The following is a 19,843-nucleotide window of genomic DNA, read 5'->3' on the forward strand; positions in this document are numbered from 1 at the left end:
GTCAGCATGCACCTAATTATAGGCATCCCAAATGTAGTGATCCGAAGGGGCATGTGCAGCCCAGTGTTTATGGAAGCAATGTCCACGATAATCAACCTATGGAAAGAGCCCAGATGTCCATCAACAGATGCATGGATAAAGAAGATGTGAGATATATATATATATGATATATATATATGAATACTACTCAGCCATCAAAAAACCTGCAACATCTTGCCATTTGCAATGATGTGGATGGAACTAGAAGATATTATGCTAAGCAAAATAAGTCAATCAGAGAAAGACAATTATCATATTATCTCATTCATATGTGGAATTTAAGAAACAAAACAGAGGATCATAGGGGAAGGGAGGGAAAAACAAAACAAGATGAAATCAGAGACAGAGACAAACCATAAGAGACCCTTGTGTTTGTTTGTTTTTAAAGATTTTATTTACTTATTCATGAGAGATACAGAAAGGCAAAGACGTAGACAGAGGGAGAAGCAGGCTCCCCGTGGGAAGCCCAATGTGGGACTCGATCCCCAGACCCCGGGATCATGACCTGAGCCAAAGGCAGACGCTCAACCACTGAATCACCAAGGCATCCCTCTTTTTAATTTTTTAAGATTTTATTTATTGATTTGAAACAGAGAGACAGAGAACATGAGCAGCGGGGGAGAGGTAGAGGGAGAGGGAGATGCAGACTCCTGGTGAGCAGGGAACCCGACATGGGGCTCCATCCCAGGACTCTGAGATCATGACCTGAGCTGAAGGCAGACGCTTAACCAACTGAGCCACCCAGATGCCCTAAACCATAAGAGACTCTTAATCATAGGAAACGACTGAGGGTTGCTGGAGGAGGGGTGGATAGGGGTATGGGGTAACTGAGTGATAGGCATTAAGGACACGTGGTGTAATGAGTGCTGGGTGTTGTAAGCAACTGATAAATTACTGAACTCTACCTCTGAAACTAATAATACACTATATGTTGATTAATTACATTTAAATAATCAATACATATAGACATATCTTCACTTTTCAAAAAGGTTAAAAGGACCCATAAAATGTCCTCCTCTCTCTGCCTAGTCTCTCCTCTGTGCCAAATTTCTAGATACTACCCATCCCCCTGTTTCACAGAGGAATAGAATGCATAATGTCGTACTTTGTGATACTCTTGTAGGGATCCTTCCTTGAAGGAGGTAAAAGAGAAAGAGAGTGTATATTTTTGTAATGAGGTTTTTTGGGGCCCCACGGGAAGGGGGGGACCGGAAATGCAAATCTGCAGGAAGATGCAAGGGGGCCCTACAACAGACATGATGAGAAGACAGGCCCCAGGCTCCAGTGAATTTGTCCTTTTTGTTGTATGCCAATCCCTGGGCTCTTGCTGTTGGCTTTTCTCAGGATGGAGGACTCCAAGTGACAAATCAAGGCTCCACTTAGCATTGCTCAGGGCCTATTCTGGGCTCAGAGCTCTTGCTACTCTGTTTGAATCTATGGAGGCCACTCACCCACCTGCACTTTGGAGGTAACCGTCTCAGTCAAGGCTGATTCCAGGAGGTGGTCAAGGAGGGCAACGAACTTCTCAGGGAGTGAAAGCTCCAGCCAGAGACTGAGCTTTAGAATTTAGGGTGTGGGTGGGGGAGGAGGTGAGAAGTGAAGGAAGTGGGGCAGATACCATCAGAAGAGGAGTGCGCAGGGACCCTCAGGAAGTTCATCATCAGAGGTGCGCTGATGGACTAGTGGGTCTTGTCAAGGAGTCACAGAAAGTATGATCCATCAGGTAGAGGCAGGCCTAGTGATGAGGAGACTGACATGGCAGGGTGAGAAGTTTGGCGTGAGGTGCAAGGTGCTTTAGAGCCAAGAGCCCACCCCACCACTCGTTGGCTGTGCAATTTGGGGGTATGATCAGTCATGTTTGGGTCAGAGAAGCAGAACCACCGGGTGGGGGGTGTGTGTGTGTGATAGGAGTTGGACCCTGGGTGATTGCAGGAGTTGGCTACCCCGTCTGTATGGGACGATTTTTCCTGTATCTGAGGCTGGATCCCGCAGCTCTCAGGGCAGGCAGTGGGGAAGAGAAGGTTGAAGATCGCAAGGACAAGCAGGAAGCTAAGGCTGAGCTGGAACCACTGTTGGTTTCTCACCATCTCCAACCTCCAACACGGATGACAGCACAAGGGTCCTGAGGCAAAGCTGACGCCCTTTGTCATGGAGCTAACGCACTCCTGGCCCAGGAGACAGGGAGGTTGGTTGTACAGAGGATTCAGCAGGAGCTGGAGGGGCCTGGTCCTCGCTGTCCAGGATGCCAGCAAATAAGCCACAGTGCTAGAATGGCAACAATGTCCCGTGCCCTGCCCCAGCCTCCTGAGAGTGAAGGAATATGGCTTCACTTCTAAATCTTGCACAAAAACATCCTTCCCTGCCCATGCTAACTCGAAACTCCTCATCTGTGAATTGGGAGTCATAATCCCCCTACCTGAGAGGACTGAGTGATATAACACATGGAAAACCTCCCCCGGCCAACAACCAATATTGGCTTCTTTCTGCCATCCCTCCTGAGGGAGATGAGGGGAGCACCTCCAGATTACTAGTGTAAGGAAAAGATTTCAGGAAGATTAACTGGTTAGAAGATAGCAAATTAATGGAAAGGGAAGGAGGAATTTGGGTTTGGTAAGGCTGAAGTTTATTTATTTATTTTTTTTAATTCAGAGAGAGAGAGAGAGAGGCAGAGACACAGGCAGAGGGAGAAGCAGGCTCCATGCAGGGAGCCCAATGTGGGACTCGATCCTGGGTCTCCAGGATCACACCCTGGGCTGCAGGCGCCGCTAAACCACTGCGCCACCGGGGCTGCCCCAAGATTATTAATTTTTATATAATTTATATTTATATATCTATATGCTATTTATATAATCATCTCTATATTAATATATTATTTACATCAATTATTGTTAATCATGTAATTTTTTTTAAGATTTCATTTATTTATTCATGAGAGAGACAGAGACATAGGCAGAGGGAGAAGTAGGCTCCCTGCAAGGAGCCCGATGGGGAACTTGATCCCAGGATCCTGGGATAGTGCCCTGAGCCAGAGGCAGACACTCAACCACTGAGCCACCCAGGTGTCCTATAATTATATGATACTATTAAATAATACACAACTGGGGCACCTGGGTGGCTCAGTTGGTTAAGCACCTGCCTTCAACTCAGGTCATGACCTTGGGGTCCTGGGATGGAGCCCTGCTTCTGGCTCCCTGCTCAGCAAGGAGTCTGCTTCTCTCTCCCTCCGTCCCTCCCCCTCCCCGTGTGGGCATGCACTCTCCCTCTCTCCCAAATAAATAAGTAAAAAAAGTCTAAAAATAATAATAATACACAGCTAAGAATATATAATTAGGTACAAAATCATTTATTCACAATGAGAAAATAAATCACAAGTTATCAATTTTTTAAAGCTTCCAAATACCACTAACATTGCAAAATGCAGAAAAATAAAATACCTGTATTAATTGTCTGACTCTGGAATACGTATATCTTTGTGTCATCTTCGTCTCTACAAATGACGACCTTCTGAAACATGCTCTGTATACAGAATAGAAAGTCGATTCAGTCTTTTCTCTAGAATGATGTATCAAAGTGTTCATTACTGATACTTTAGAAGGGTTCCTTTTGACTTGACCATTTGTTGGTGATACACAGTATTAAGACACTTCTCAAGAAATGCCACAGCCACCCCCCCCCCAGCACCACCCTCCATGAGAAGTGAGTTAAAAGAGAAGTCAGAGAGGGAAGAGACAGAGGTCCTAACAACTGTGGTTAGAATCTCTTACTTTGCAGATTTTGGAGAAGCATATGACAATGCGAACTCTGTGCCAGCAGCCCCTTGGAGGTTGGGCAAGGGTGTGTGTGTGTGTGGGGGGGGGGTGGCTGGGAGGTTAAGCTTTGGTAGTTTCACAGTAAATCTGCCTCCAAAAGGGAGAAGCTGCAGAAGGGAACCCACGTCGGTGTTTTATGCAATAACCAAGGAGTTGCATGATGCCAGGCGGCTATACATGGGACCAGACAAAGGGTAGTGGATGCTTAGACATCTTTCCCAAGAAATGCAACAGGATTGGATTCTTGTTCTCTTTAGGTGTAGGATCTCTGTGGAAGTCAGAGTCATCTAGCGATGACCTCAAAAGTAAGTCTTCCAGCCAGGAGGAACGTGGAAAGGAGAATTGGCCTTTCCATGGTGATCAAGCATTCTTGGCATTTACTTGCTTTGGGGGTATTGTGTGCTTAAAATAACAACAGAATGCCAGGCTCAACAGCACTGGATATGTTCCTTTTGGTATCTTGTCACGGACTTCTGTAAGGAAAAAGTAAACCCTCCACATTTTAGCAGGGAAGAGCTCTGGAATGAGATTCTCCAGCTGGGGAGAAACAAGTATTCTGTGGAGTTTTACTGCCTTCCCCGCACCCCCATCGAAAACCATTGTCCTTTCCTCTGAAAACCCTACATCAGCGCTCTCTGGCATGGGCTGAGATGGATGCTCGGCTGTCCTTTCCTTTAACATGATTTTTTTTTCTTGACTATGAAAGTAAAATATGCCCTTTGAGGGGAAAAACGTTTAAAAAAAGAAAACTGTTACCATTCATAATCCCATTACCTACTTTATGTGAGTATGGTGGTATGTTTCCTCCAATCATTCTCAATGTGCGAGGACTCTGGCTTACATACTGCTTTTTGCACTTAGAATATAAACATATCTCTGTGTCTCAAAAAACCCACTCAAAGCATCATTCAGATAACCGCTAGATATTTTATCACCTATTTTTTTTTTACAATAGTGACCAATTTCAAGAGTTCTACCAAAAAAAAAAAAAAAAGCAAGATGTTGGGGGCGCCTGGGGAGCTCAGTCTCTACAGCTAGAGACTCTTGATCTCTGTGTTTTAAGTTCTAGCACCACGTTAGGTAGAGATTACTTAAAAATTAAAAAATAAATAAATAAATAAATCTTTTAAGGGGCACCTGAGTGGCTCAGTGGTTGAGCGTCTGCCTTTGGCTCAGGGCGTGATGCCAGGGTCCCAACGTCCTGGGATCGAGTCCCACATCGGGCTTCCCACAGGGAGCCTGCTTCTCCCTCTGCCTATGTCTCTGTCTCTCTTTCTATGTCTCTCATGAATAAATAAAACCTTAAAAAAATCTTTTAAGTAAATGAAATAAAATGTAAGAAGTCCAAAAGTAAAGCCCTATGTTGCCAAATACTTTGTTGGCAAGTAGCCCAGCAGACTCCTAAGTGGGCCTTGATTACTCTGTTTTTTAATTTTTTTTTAAGATTATTTATTTATTTATTCATGAGAGATGTAGAGAGACAGAGGCAGAGGGAGAAGCAGGCTCCTTGTCAGGAGCCCAATGCACAGGACCCCTGGGACCACGACCAACCAACAGGGGCCAAAGGCAGACACTCAACCACTGAGCAACCCAGGTACCCAACGTTCTTCAATTCTTGAGGTCCTCCATTCATTTCCTTCTTTGCGCCTTTCCTCCCCTGCTCAGCTGGGTTTATGGCCCATCTTGGGGGAACCTAGAAGACCCAGATCCTTGCAGCTGGTATTAAACTGGAGCTTGGCCCAGGCTGGGAGAGTAGGCCTCGGCCCAGCCCCACGGCCCCTCACTCCACCGCACTCCCCCAGCTCCTGAGGTCACTTCCTCATTCACTTCGAAGCCCAGACCAGGGCCAAACCCACAGGCCACCCTGAAATGTGGGACGTTTCTCTCTTTTCCCTCCGCCTTGCTCTGTGCCCCCCCTTCCCCAGAGCCCCACACCTGCCTTCACCTGGGCCGTTTCTAACCACTGCACCCTTAACCCTGTTTCCAAAAAGGGGTTAAAAGCTTAGTGTGCGTTTGAGAGGCTACGAAAGCAAAGTTTAAGCCAAGGGAGGACCCGTGTGACCCCCACGCATCTGGGAGCAGCAGGGGAAGGGGGGATGATGGGCTGCGGGTGGGGGAGGGCGCGGAGGCGAGGCTCGGCACGAGGCCCACCGCGAGCCTTGAGGTTGGGGGTTGGGGGTGGGGGAGGGGGCTCTTCCCAGAGGGGCCCAAGCCCCGGGCGGTGGGGTCTGCGGGGGTCCCGGTCTGCCCCCGGGGCTGTGCCGGGCCTGGGCGGCCCGCTCCGCGCTCGCTCGGGGAGGCCCGGGGCCTGGGCCGCGGGGAGAGTCGGGCGCCCACCGCGCGGGTCGGGCCGCCAGGAAAGTCCCGCGGCCGGCGGGGCTGGGCGGGGCCGCCGGGAGGGGCCGGGAGGGGCGCGGCGGCCGAGCCAGGCCGTCCCGCCGCCGCCGCCGCCGCCGCCGCCGCCGCCCGGGAAGGGGCGGGCCCCGCGCGCCCTGCGCTCGCCCTGCGCTCGCCATGGCCGCCGGGGCGGCGACGTGAGCCGCTCGGGGGACCCCGCGCCGGGGCCGGGCCGCTCCCAGAGCCGCGGCCGAGCCGGCGGCGCCGCAGCCCCGGGCCATGCGGCCGCCGCCGCCGCCGCTGCTGCTGCTGTTGTTGCTGCTCGGCGGCCGCGGCGCCGCGGCGTCCCCAGCAGGTGAGCCGGGCCTGCCCAGCCCCGACCCGACCCCACCCCAGCCCGGGGCCGCCCGGGGGCTCGTCGCAGCCGGTGGCCGCCCGAGGGGGGCGCGGGGAGGGGGCCCGCGGGGGCGGCTCTCGGGCAGCGCAGGTCGGGGTTGGGTTCCCGGGGGCGCCCGCAGCGGGCGAGGGGCCCACGGGGAGCCCGGATCGGTGGTGGGGATGCGGGGAGCCCGCCGCGGGTGTGGGGTGCGCGGTGTGGGCTGGACGGCGGGGAATTCCGGGCAGTGCCTGGGCGAGGAGCCCCCCCCACTCCCGGCCCCGGCGTCCTGGCCCCGGGTCAGCAGCCCTCCCGGGCCGGGGGCGCTCCCGCTGCCCCTGCGTGACTCGGGGCACCCTGCTTGTTGCTCGGCGGCTCTCGCCCGCGAGCCGGTGCGGCCGACGGCTCCGCAGGTCTCCGCGAGAAGCGAGGAAAGCCGGAGGCAGGCCTGGGGGAGGGGCGCCTCTGCCGGCCTCGGGCTCGCCGGCCCGGCCTGGCTGCCCGCGGCCCCTGCCTGGCCTGGCGCGCCCTCGGCGGTGGCCCGAGGTAGGCGCGGGGGGGCCCCAGGCTGCCTTCCTTGCAGCTGCGACAGGGGTGCGATTGATAGGGAGTGTGGGAGTCCTGATGGGGTCGGACGGATGGGAGGCAGCGCTCGGGGCAGGACCCAGAAATGCCCCGACCCCCGGTGGTGTTGGCGGCCCAGAGTCATCAGAACCAGACTTTTGACCCCAGCTCAGCTCCCATCCAGATTGCCCCTTCCCTGGGTCAGCCTCCTCCTTACCCCCGACCACCAACTGCCCATACTTCTAAGCCAAATGTAAAAAGTTTAAGAGGACCTCAGCGAGGAAGGTGTGCGCAGGTTATCCTCTGTGTAGGCATGTGTGTTATTGGTTTGCTGCGTTCTTGCCCAGGGAGAGAGACTGTCATCGGTTGCGTAGCACTTAAATCGTGTCACGAATTTAGATGTTTTGCTCAGGGTGTGGTTTAGGTTTGTTTCTTCTGCCAGCATCACTTAGAAAGGCTCTTAGATTCCAAATCTCCTGATGAGGGGAGCACACAGGAGGGTTTGTGCTCCTGGCCAAAGGGCTATTTTCCTTTGAGACAGATGGATTTGAATCCTGACTTCACCACCCACCCACCCCCACACCCCCCCCCCCTTCAAGTCTTGGGCAATCTCTGTTCTGCCCTCCCTGGGTCTCCTTCACTTGCAATCCGGGGTTTGGCAAAATGTTGGTAACTGCCTGAGCTGCTGGGTGATGGGCTTGGTGGTGGTTCCTTTATACTGGTGCTACTCTTCACTAGTGGTGGTCTGTGCAGCATTTGTGACTTGTCTGCCGAGAGTCTGAGGTGGAGAGAAGTATTTAGAAACTGCAATTTGACATTGCCCCAACACCGAAGGCCCTGTGTGTCTTTCTAGTAATTATCTTATAGTTTGGGTCTGTGTGATGCATCAGAAATAAACTGGTCCAGGGGTGCCTGGATGGCTCAGCTGGTTAAGCATCAGACTCTTGATTTCAGTTCAGGTCATGAGATCAAGCCCCATGTCAGCTCCAGTGGGCCTGGAGCCAGCTTAAGTTTCTTCTCTCTCTACCTCTATCTCTCCTTCCTCTAAAAAAGAAAAGAAAAGAAAAGAAAAAAAGAAAAGAAAAGAAAAGAAAGAGAAAGAAAGAAGAAAGAAAAGAAAGAAAGAAAGAAAGAAAGAAAGAAAGAAAGAAAGAGCTGCTCCTCCGTCATAGATCCTTTGAAAAATAGCACCATGTTATGCTAATCTCTTGTGAATACTTAAGATTCTTTTATAATAAACCATTAAAAAACCAACTGGGATATTTTTAAGAGAAACTCTTAGTCCAAGCACAGAGTGGAACTATTAACAATGGTTATATAGTAAATGGGTAGTAGAAAAATTTCCATGCTTTCTCATAATTTTCAAGTATCCTTCAGTAATCAGGAGATTGGTTTTATGGTCAGAGGGAAAAATATGAATATCGAAAACAAATTTTTAAAAAAGAAAACTTATAGTATCTATGCCTTAGAGTTGTTATAAGGAGAACATATGTAAAATATTGGACCTGGTCTAAATTGTAGTGTACGGGAGGAAAACTTTTCCTTTTTGCCTTCTAAGTTCTGCCACTGGTCTAATAATTAAGTTGACAGGAGACAGAGTAATAGGAGAAAAACAGATTTAATTTTGTACCTACTGGAGCTTATAAAAATATGAGACTTGAAGAAGTAACCAAAATAGGCAGCTTTCCTGCCTGTTAGAGAAACAATGATTTGCGGAGATTTGACCAAACAAAGGGGTTTGAGTTGGGGTAGCAAATGAATGAAGAAGTAACAGAGGTTGTTTATAGAGCCTTGCCAGCCTTGAATTCCCTGTCTCTGAGTAAAGATGCTCTTTACCCTTCTGGTATAGGAAGGACACCTTCATAGGAGGAATTTATTTCTGGGGATAAAGGAAAGTCAGACTGTCCTTCTTGCACTGACTGTTTCTTAAGTAACTTTAATTCCAAATAATTAACATTTTAAAAAAATCAACCTGCCAAAGTGACATGTGGGGGGGGCATATTTTGCTCTAAAAAAAACTCTTTTTTAAAGAAGATTTATTTATTTATCTGGGAGAGAGAGTATGCAGGTGAGTGGGGGAAGGGAGAGGGAGAGAAAGAGTCTCAAGCAGACTCCCCTCTGAGGGAGGAGCCTGACACGGGGCTCAATCTTATGACCCTGAGATTGGGACTTGAGCTGAAATCAAGAGTCTGATGCTTAACTGACTGAGCCATCCAGGCACTCCTGTATTAAGTGACTCTTGTTTGTCAGAGAGGGTTTTATGTACCGTCTATGTCTTAATGTTTTTTGGCTTCTCCTCACCCATGAGGTGTGGGAGGTAAGATGTTCATTATAACGCCCCATCCATAGAAAGATCCTAAAGGGTCTTTGCATGTCAAGATTAAATGGTTGATTTTAATGTTAACTGTACTTTAAAAAATATTCTGTTTATTTATTCATGAAAGAGACAGAGAGAGAGAGAGGCAGAGACACAGGCAGAGGGAGAAGCAGGCTCCCTGCAGGGAGCCCAATGTGGGACTCAATCCCAGGACTCTCGGATCACGACCTGAGCCGAAGGCAGTAGCTCAACTGCTGAGCCACCCAGGCATCCCTGTACTTTATTTTATTATCTGTGTGTGATGTATGGGTTTTTTAAAAAAGATTTTATTTATGAGAGAGAGAGTGAGAGAACATGAGCTGGGGTGAGGGAGGAGAGGGGGAGGAGAGAGGTCAGGGTGATGCAGGGCTCAATCCAGGACCCTGAGATCATGACCTAAGCTGAAGGCAGATGCTTAACCAACTGAGCCCCCCAGGCATCCCTCTATGTGTAATGTATGTTAACCAAAGTATCCTTTTGAGACCCAAGAAAGCCTATTCTTAAATACGACTTAAGTCTTAAATGCCTGGATCCAGGGTAGATCAGAGGTGATGGGCAGGGACAGGAAGGTGGCATGAAGGTAGCCCAGGAGGACTGTAGTTGTGAGATGCAGAGAACACTCTTCATACAAACGATACCTGCGTTATCTCTTCTTACCATTAATGGTTTATGAGTTACTGTCCCATAGACCATGGAGGGGGAAGGGAGAGTGGAACTCTGTACATCCTACTATTGTTGTGAACTTTTATCTTCTGGAGCTGGGGTGTCATTAAAGCCCTGGTGTCCACCTCCAGGGACCATATGAGTTCCTGTTGTTCTAACAAATCACCACCAACTTAGTGCCTTAAAACAACCCCAATTTATTATCTTACAGCTCTGGAGGTCAGAAGTCAGGCTCTGGGCTAAAATCGAGGTGTCAGTAGGGATGCGCTCCTTTTTGGAGGTTCTAGGGGGAGAGTTGTTTCCTTGCCTTCTCCAGCTTCCAGAGAAACTCTGTTGTGATGACACTGGGTCTGCCCACATATTTCAGGAGAAGCTCTCTATTTTAAGGTCTTTTGATTAGGAACCTAAATTCCATCTACAACCTCAATTCCCCTTTACCATGGAACCTAATATATTCACAGGACACAAACATCCTTGGGGGCCCGCTCTTCTGCCTCCCTCAGGGTCAGACTGTTGGATACAGCGCTCAGCATGGGGCTAGGCACCCTGTTGCTGGTCCCTGAAGGCAGGGTCTGGGTGACTGGTTGCTACTTGCCATCTGCACAAGTAGCCATCCTGAGGAACCAGGTCACCCTGAAAGAGTCCCGTCTTAGAAATTTACTTAGACAGCAGTGTCTAGTTTGCTTTTCATTTGTGGTCTTGCATTTGTCCCTCACTATGCTCCAGGAGAGATGGCACTGCTCCATAATTAAGGAGGAAACAGAGCCTTAGCTGGGGTGTTGGCAGGATCTGTGGCTGTAGGTCATAGGATCAGGATTCGAGCCTCCACCCTTTATCCAAAAGTTCTGTTCTCTTCCCACTGAGCTTATATGGACCATTGACAGCAGGCGCTATGACCCTAAATATACTGACTCTTAGGAGCCAACCAATTAAGTCACAGCCCAGAGTGGTTCACCCACTCCCTGCAACAGCAGAGACCAGACAGATGGGAAGAGTTCAGCAGAAAGCCAGGAAGGAAGAAGGGAACCTAAGCTTTGCTTGATTTTTGAGTGGGTGAACGTGGTGCTGAGGACAAGAAATTGGTTATGTAATCTCTGGAGGAGAGCATGCTGCTGGGCTGCAGGCCAGTCCTTCCCCAGATCCTGAGTGCCTGCACTTCCCAGCAGGGGGGCTAAAACAGTCCCCAAATCCAACAACGCCCAGCCTTCCTGGAGCTCCTTGCTCTTGCACTTAGGGACACTGTTGATAAACTGCTAGCAATGAGGAGAGGCATGGATCACAAGGTGCTCACCCTGTCCTCAGCCCCGTGCAGAAAACCAGTTCATTCTCTCCACCTAACAACACTGTGGGGTCTGTACTGTACCCATTTTTCAGATGAGACAGCTGAGGCACAGAGAGGTTAAACAAATTGCCCAGGGTGCCGAGGAGTGTGCAGCTTGGAACTCAGGCAGTCTCGTTCTGGAATTCTAAGCACCGTGGTGTAGACAAAACTCAGGTGGTAAACAAGCATCATTTGGACAAGTCAGGCAGGGACAGGGACTCCCAAGCCCTGGGCCTTTTACACCAGAAACCAGAGCAGAGACCCAAAGGGAGTAGGGGAGAGAGCCATGGCATAGCTGGAAAGAAGGTTCCAGAGAAGGAGCGGAAGGGCAGGCCCTGGGTTTCCCAGGAACGAGGAGGGCCCCTTGGGGACGAGGCAGCTCAAGGACAAGCCTTCTGAGGGGTGCAGAGGGCAGTGTTCTGAGGCAATTGTTAACAAGTGGGCAGTCTTGGGTGTTTCATTGTGAAACCCTCCGTTTTAAGACTGGTTATCTCCTCTGAATGTGGTGAGGAGGGGATTCCAGGAAAGTCAGATGTCAGAGTGAGAGACCGTGGGTCACCTTCCACATCTTGGCAAAATGAAAGTTGAAGAAAGCAGAAGGCTCATCTGGAGACTCCATGTTTATGGGGAAGCCTTTCTTCTGGTCCAGCCGTCAGTTGGGGTAGAAGCCCTTCCCTCTTGTTCAGTCCTTTGGTGCTTCCTTTCTTAGCTGAATATCTGGATCACGGATACGGGAGTGCCAGAAGAGATGGCTCCCCACCCCCCCACCCCCACCCCCACCCCCACTCCCCCGCCAACTCAGAGATGGGGAGATAGTGAAAGGCACTGTGACAGGCAGAGTAATGGTCCCCAAACATGTCCACATCGTAAGCCCCAGAGCCCATGGCTGTGTGACCTTACAGCGCAGATGGGACTTTGCAGATGTGACCAGGGATCCTCAGATAGTGAGATGACCCTGGATAGTAGGGCTCCGTAGGCCCACTGTGATCACAGGGGTCCTTCAGAGATGGAAGAGGAGAGTCAGACCAGAGAGGTGGCAGCGTGAATAGGCATCAGCCTATCTCTTCAACAAGTGGTGGTGGGAAAACTGGACAGCCGCATGCAGAAGAATGAAACTCGACTACTTTCTTATACCGTACACAAAAATAAGTTCAAAATGGATGAAAGACCTAAATGTGAGATAGGAAACCATCAAAATCCTAGAAGAGAAGACAAGCATCGACCTCTTTGACCTCAACCATAGCAGCTTCTTACTGCATATGGTAAAGGAGACAGAAGCAGACATGAGCTATGGGGACTTCATCAAGACAAAAGCTTCTGCACAGCAAAGGAAACAGCCAACAAAACCAGAAGGCAACCTACGGAATGGGAGAAGATATTTGCAGATGACATATCTGATAAAGGGTTAGTATCCAAACTCTATAAAGAACTTACCAAACTCAACATCCAAAAAACAAATCATTCAGTTAAGAAATGGGCAGAAGGGCAGCCCCAGTGGCGCAGCAGTTTAGCGCTGCCTGCAGCCCAGGGTGTGATCCTGGAGACCCTGGATTGAGTCCCCCGTCAGGCTCTCTGCATGGTGCCTGCTTCTGTCTCTGCCTCTCTCTCTCTCTCTCTCTGTGTGTGTGTGTCTCTATGAATAAATAAATAAAATCTTTAAAAAAAATTAAAAAGAAAAAGAAATGGGCAGAAGACATGAATAGGCACTTTTCCAAAGAAGACATCCAGATGGCCAAAAGACACATGAAAAATGCTCAACATCACTGGTCATCAGGGAAATACAAATCAAAGCCACAGTGAGATACCACCTCACACCTGTCAGATGGCTAAAATCAACAACTCAGAAAACAACAGATGTTGGTGAGGATGCAGAGAAAGGGGAACCCTCTTACGCTGTTGGTGGAAACGCACACTGGTGCAGCCACTCTGGAGAGCAGTCCGGAGGTTCCTCAAAAGTTAAAAATGAGAGGCTCAGTCAGTTGAGCATCCAAATCTTGATTTTGGCTCAGGTCGTGATCTCAGGGTCGTGAGATCAAGCCCTGCATTGGGCTCTGTGCTCTACGCAGAGTCTTGGGATTCTCTCTTTCCCTCTCCCTGGAGACCCCTCCCCCTGTGCGATCTCTCTCTCTCAAATAAATAAAATCTTTTTTTTAAACTTAAAAATAGAACTACCCTATGATCCAGCAATTCCACTACTAGCTGTTTACCCAAAGGATACAAAAATACAGACTTGAAAGGGCACGTGCACCCTGATGTTTATAGCAACATTATCAACAATAATCAAAGTATGGAGAAGGCCCAAATGTCCATCGACAGGTGGATAGATAAAGAAGATGTGGTGTGTGTGTGTGTGTGTGTGTGTGTGTGTGTATGTAATGGAATATTGCTCAGCCTCCAAAAGAATGAAATCTTGCCATTTGCAACAATGTGGATCTAGCGAGAGCGTGTTATGCGAAGTGAATAAGTTAAAGACAAATACCATATAATTACACTCATGTGGAATTTAAGAAACAAAACAGGTGAGCACACAGGAGGAGAAAAAGAGAAACAAACCATTAGAGACTCTTAAGATTAGAACACACACTGAGGGTTGATGGAGGGGAAGTGATGGGGGCTGGGCATTAAAGAGAGCACTTGTTGTGAAGAGCACTGGGTGTTTTATGTCAGTGATGAATCACTGAATTCTCCTCCTGAAACCAGTATTGCACTGTAAGTTAACTAACTAGAATTTAAGTGAAAATTTTAGAAGAAAGGGGCACCTGGGGGACCCTGTCGGTTAAGTGTCTGACTCTTGATTTTGGGCTCAGGTCCTGGTGATGTCAGGGTGGTGGGAATGAGCCTGTGTCTGGCTCTGCGCTCAGGGCAGAGTCCGCTTGGATTTCTCTCTTCTCCCTCTCTGCCCCTCTCGCTCTTGCTCTCTTTCTCTCTCTAAAATAAATCAGTAAATTCTCAAAAAAAATTTTTTTAAGAAAAATAAATAAATGGATAGTCAAAAGAGAGAGAGGAGGAATCAGCCTGTTGTTGCTGAGGGAAGGAGTCAGAGCCAAAGAATGTGGGCTGCTTCTAGAAACGGGAGGACGCAAGGAGCTATTTCTCCCCCCAGAGCTTCCAGAAGGAACACAGCCTGACCAACATCCTGAGTTTAGCCCCAGTGAGACCGGTTTCGAACTCCTGACCTCCAGAACTCTACTAGAGAAATCTCGTTGGTTTTAAGACACCAAACTGGTGCTACTTCATCCCAGCATCAATAGGAAACTGATACAGGAAGGAAAAGGAGGTCTCTGGGATTCTGATGGGTGCCCGGCGCTCACCAAGCCCTCGCCCCGGGGGCCCTGCACGGTGCTCCTGGCAGCAGGGCTCCAGTCCTGGGCTCTGCCCTGGGATATGCCAGGCCGCACAGCAGCCACAGCAAGCGAGGTGGGCCTGCCCTGGAGAGCAGCCCCCCTCTGGGCTGCTGCGGCCTGCCCACCGTTGGCCCTGGCTTTCGCCACGCCTGCTGTCAGTTGGCAGGAGTGTGGGGTAGCTGGTTGAAGAATGATCTGGAATGAAGGCCAGCCTGAGCTCCGAGCTGTGGAGACAGTGGGCATTCTGTAAGTAAACAAGTGGCCACAGACACTTGGTTACGCATCCTTCCGAGGAAGAGCTGGCCAACTGGCCAACTGGCCACCATTCTTCAAGATTGAATGCATTTACTGACAACATGTGGTTTGAGTTTCCTGCTCTGAATTCTGGGACATGCTCTGCATGTTTTTCAAATCTTTCTTTCCACTCCCTGGGCGTTTCTCATTAATCTTTCAATCTCAGAGAAAGGTTCATCATGATTGTGTTTCCTTGCGAGAGCAAAGGCTCCTGTGCTTGCACTGTGAGTCCTGTGAAGTATCTGCTGCGGGGGCTGGAGCTGTGCCTTCCAGGTCACCCCAGGAAGGGGACTCTGACTTTGGCCATGTTTCCCTGGGGTGGCTGTTACTTTGCTGTTTGTAGTCTTCAGATTTTACTGTGCCTAAGAATCAGCTGGGAAGCTTGTTGCAAATGTGGATTTCCAGGTCTGGGGGGTGTGGCCTGGGCATCTGCATTTCCAGTGCTGCCTTGGTGATTGTGATACGGGGTGGGGGTGGGGGGTCCTTGAGAAACACACAACTCTCATGGAACCCAAGGGACACGTGTCACCCTCCATGTGCCTTTGAGCTTTGCACACCTGGTTTGGGGCATGTGCATGTACCTGTGGAGGTTTATCAGACGCTCCCTTGGTATGAATGCATGTCTGGTACTAATGGAACTCTGGGGCTGATGCATGTCACGTGAGCACCGATCATCAGTGCTCACTTTTGGACCGTACTATTTTCTATCCCTTATTCCTGAAGGGGAAAGTGAGGCACAGACTCTCAAGTTAACCTGCCCACCAGTCATTAAGATAGGACAAGCATCCTGGTTGAGCCAGGCCCTGGCACCCAGGCCCTGTTCATAAGACCTGGAATCTGCAGGCAGAAAGGCAGCTCCAGGCCTCTCTTTTCTTCCACGGACTGTGTCAGTGGGGCCGTGTGTAGTCAAAGGTGGGGGTGAGGGGGACACACACGCCTAGCGATCCAGGTCATAACCGTTTCTGCACTCTTACGGAAACAGAGCTGTGGGCATACTTTGCTGACATGCACGTAAATAATTGTGATCAGATTTTCTCTTTTGACCCTCCCTTTGTCTCTCACCTCCTCCCCCTTCTCTCACTCTGCCCCTTTCAAGACTCCCTTTCCCAGCTCCCTGCTCCTCGAAACCCGAAGGTTCACCTGTACAACGCCGAGCGGGTTCTGAGCTGGGAGCCAGTGTCCCTGAGCAATGACTCGAGGCCCGTGGTCTACCAGGTGCAGTATAAATAGTAAGCCAGATCTTTCTGTTGTCGTCTTTACGGGAAGTGGTGGGGGGAGCCCTGGGGTCAGCTGCTCGAGCCTGCCTCCTGGCAGGACGGCCTGCAAAGCCACTGGAAGCAGGTATTCCCCCTTGTACCTGTAAACTCTCCACGGACAGAGATTTCACACCCTCCCACCCACACAGGGGCTTAGGCAGCACTGGTGCCAGAGCCTCTGCTGTCTACCCACATGGCTTCTTAGTGGGGTGGGAGACTGTTCTCTCATTGGTTTCGGGAGAGGCTCGTATAAGAGGGCTTCCTGTCTTGAAAGGCCAGGAGGCACCTTTTAGCCTTCATCTTCTTCAAGTTTGAAAATCTGGTTTATTGAACCTGACGGGCCAGCTGTGGCCTACTGAAGAACGTGTTCAGTAAATCACTACTAATTCTCGATTTCTAAGGGGATTTTTGCATTTTGCACATTATTCTGGCCCCTCCTTCTCTCTCTCACCCCTTTTTACAGTTGATCATCATTTGGTGTGCAACAGAAACATATGGGAAGAAGAAGAAAGGCAAACTCTTAAGTCCTCAGTTGTTACATGTTTACTAAGTTAAGTTACTAAGTTAAAAATGATTGGCTAAGTCGTTTTATTTTACCAGTTAAACAAAATTTAAAGAAATGGTAATGCTCAGTGCTTGGGAGCCCATGGTTGATGGAGATGGTGCTGGATGAGGATTAGTTAACACGGCCGCGCTACAGCAGAGTCATCTGCTGTACATCCAGAGTCACAGAAATGCCCACGTCACTTTTCCCCTACGCAGGTGATACAAGCCCCCATCAGAAAAAGAGAAAAAGGGGAGGGGGCACCTGGGTGACTCAGTTGGTTAAGCATCTGACTCTTGGTTTCGGCTCAGGTCAGGACTTCCCCGTTGTGAAATTGAGCCCCACGTTGGGCTCTGTGCTCAGTGTGGTGTCTGCCTCAGGTTCTCACTCCCTCTCACCCATGTGTTCTCTCTCTCTCTCTCAAATAAATAAAATCTTTAAAGAAAGCAAAGCAAAGCAAAGCAAAGCAAAGGAAACCCCTCGTATTCATGAAAATATACGTTGAAGCCTTCGTTGTCCATCAGCAGAAAAATGCCAAATCGTGTCATGTTAGCTAGTAGTTGAACATTAGGCAACTACTAAAAAGGATCATTGTGTGTCATCTGGTTGCAGTGGCAACCGTATAAAATTTGGACTGTATCTCTGGTCAACAACAGGGAAGGAATCTACAAAAATTACAGGCAGTTCATGTTAGAGGAGTGTGTTTCCAGACGACTCCTTTCTCATCTTGGAATGTCCACTGTAACAATATTTGCTTGATAAAAATACACTCTGAACCAGAGTTTTGGGGTTATCTCTGAATTTTGGTTCTCTGTTCCTCAAGTAAGTACCAGTAATCTACAGTACGTGGACCAGTTCACAAGGACCAGCTACATAATTTGTGGGGCCCAGTGCAAAATGAAAATTGTAGGGGGGTGGGGGTGGGACTTTGCTCAGAATTACTGAGAAATTCAAGATGGTGACAGCAGAGCATCAAACTGAGCACCTCTTCTGAGCAGGCCTTTGTGTCTCTGCATGGGCCACACACCCACGAAGAAGCTGGCCCTACTCAGCATAGAGTAAACATGATATTGTGGAACCAAATAAGGTTTCAGTAACAGGAAATCACAGCTGATACACTGACTGGCATTCCTTAGCCTTGAAGGGGGAAGTACATCTGTGGGTCTAGGGAGCACCAGGAAACAGTGGAAATATTCTAGTAGAACTATTCCTTACAGCCTTTGACAATTTCCCATCCCAGATTAGCATGTTTACTTCGTTTTCTTTTCTTTCTTTTTTTTTTTTTTTTTGGAAGGCATTTTGGAGATAGTTTTTTCAAGGCTAGAAGGTTGGTTTTGGTGAAAGAAACAAAAGATGGGGTGACTGTGAACGTACCTATTTGGAAGAGTTGAGGGGTAACGAGAAACTGAAACCAGGGCTGATCGTGTTTTCTTTTCCAATTGCTGATTTGATGATGCAGGAGGGCCTTTGCTCTTGTTTTTGTTTTTCAAGACTTTTACATGTCGGGGATGTTTCAGTGACATGAAATAATTTCATTTTGAGGCTCGTGGGACTTCAAACTTTTCCATCCCACTTCTCTACAGTAAAGCATTACTGAAATTATAAAGGAAGGTACCTGTCTTCTGGTAGTACAGGAGCCAAAGCCAAAATACTCTGAGCACTGTGGGAAAATTTAAAGTTTAAATCAGGGATTGCAGATAATGTAGCCTACAGGCTGTGTGTGACCCTTGGTGTTTAATTTTTCTTTTTTCCCAATTAGTGCCAACATTTAAAAAGTCTGGAGATTTCACTTTTAAAAACTTGACTTGACCAGCCTGGTCTTCTGAAAATGTATGTTTCTTTCTTTCTTTCTTTCTTTCTTTCTTTCTTTCTTTCTTTCTTTCTTTCTTTTTCTTTCTTTCTTTCTTTTTTTTTTTTTTTTACTGATTTTAACAGCAATGCATGTTCTTAACAGAAAGGTGAGACTACCCAGAATTTAAAATTTAAACAACCTAGTGCTCTACAGCCCAAGGATAATCTCTATTCTCCTTTTAGTGTTTCTCTCTCTAGACTTTTTACTAAATACATGCACTTGGTTTGACAATGTGCTGGTGCTTGTGTAAAACTGAAACAAAACTGGGGTTACACTTCTGGGTCCTCCTTCCTTTTTTTTTTTTTTTCAACCAAACATAGTTAAGTGTAGGAGCACTTTTTCTCATAATTATCTCTGCGTAAACATTTTTACTGCTCGTTTTATTGTATGATGTATCAGACATGATGTATTTAACTCTTTACCCACTTGCGGGTGTAGACAGTTCCCAGTTTGTGACTGTTGTCGGTAGTGGCCTCGTACATAAATCACCTGATTGTTTTCTTGCATTTGTAGCAGAGGAATTGCTGGGTCAGAAGGGACACTTAGTGCTTTTGGAAGCGCTCCAACAGAGGCTGAACAGCGAAGTCCATAATTGTGCAGGTGTTGAACAAATGATTCACATGGTGCTTACTTGGGCACCAGGTCCTGGCTCAGGCACTTCGCTCATGTCTGCTGGTTCAACCTTCATGATACCTCGGGGAGGCAAATACTACAGTTGATCCCCATTTTATAGATAAGGGGACTAAGGAACAGAGAAGCGAAGGAATTGGGATTTGAACCCAGTTATCTGGCTCCAGAATCCATTTGTTCAACCACTATGCTGTGTGCCCTCTCATGGTGAGGGCTGCTTTCCAAATGAGATAATTTCAAGGGCAGAGGCAGGTCGTGATGGACCCATCATGGAAGGGAGCCAGTGTGACTCCCTGGGTGAGACCCAGACTGCCCGCCTAGCAGTAAGAGCCCTGGACAGGAGGCCAGAGTCTGGCTGTGAGCAGGGCCACGCTCTTGAGGCCGTGTTCACTTAAGTGGAACCAACATAACCTTGTTTCTCCCCTTTGCAGAGAGGTGGAGAGGCAGCCTCCAGAACG

At 48.7% G+C, this 19,843-nt stretch overlaps 1 protein-coding gene and 1 long non-coding RNA gene across 3 annotated transcripts in view; one reads left to right on the forward strand and one right to left on the reverse strand.

Annotated features, from left to right (window-relative positions):
* On the reverse strand, nucleotides 1-7,688 carry LOC129502067 (uncharacterized). Its single transcript, XR_008662878.1, has 3 exons — nucleotides 7,398-7,688; nucleotides 3,474-3,555; nucleotides 1-96 (listed from the first exon to the last, which is right to left on the reverse strand). It is a non-coding gene; the product is annotated as an uncharacterized LOC129502067 (long non-coding RNA).
* IFNGR2 (interferon gamma receptor 2) overlaps nucleotides 6,381-19,843 on the forward strand; it is a 27,551-nt gene continuing 14,088 nt past the window's right edge. Inside the window, exons 1-2 of one of the 2 annotated variants that reach the window (XM_055313477.1) lie at nucleotides 6,381-6,540; nucleotides 16,200-16,332. In XM_055313477.1, the coding sequence (XP_055169452.1) occupies nucleotides 6,465-6,540; nucleotides 16,200-16,332 (209 nt within the window). In that variant the 5' untranslated portion in view covers nucleotides 6,381-6,464. The remainder of the gene's footprint in view (nucleotides 6,541-16,199; nucleotides 16,333-19,843) is intronic. The other variant, XM_055313478.1, reaches the window with a different exon arrangement.

This window comes from Nyctereutes procyonoides, unplaced genomic scaffold (genome assembly GCF_905146905.1).
Source record: "Nyctereutes procyonoides isolate TBG_1078 unplaced genomic scaffold, NYPRO_anot_genome, whole genome shotgun sequence".
NCBI classification, from domain to species: Eukaryota; Metazoa; Chordata; class Mammalia; order Carnivora; family Canidae; genus Nyctereutes; species Nyctereutes procyonoides.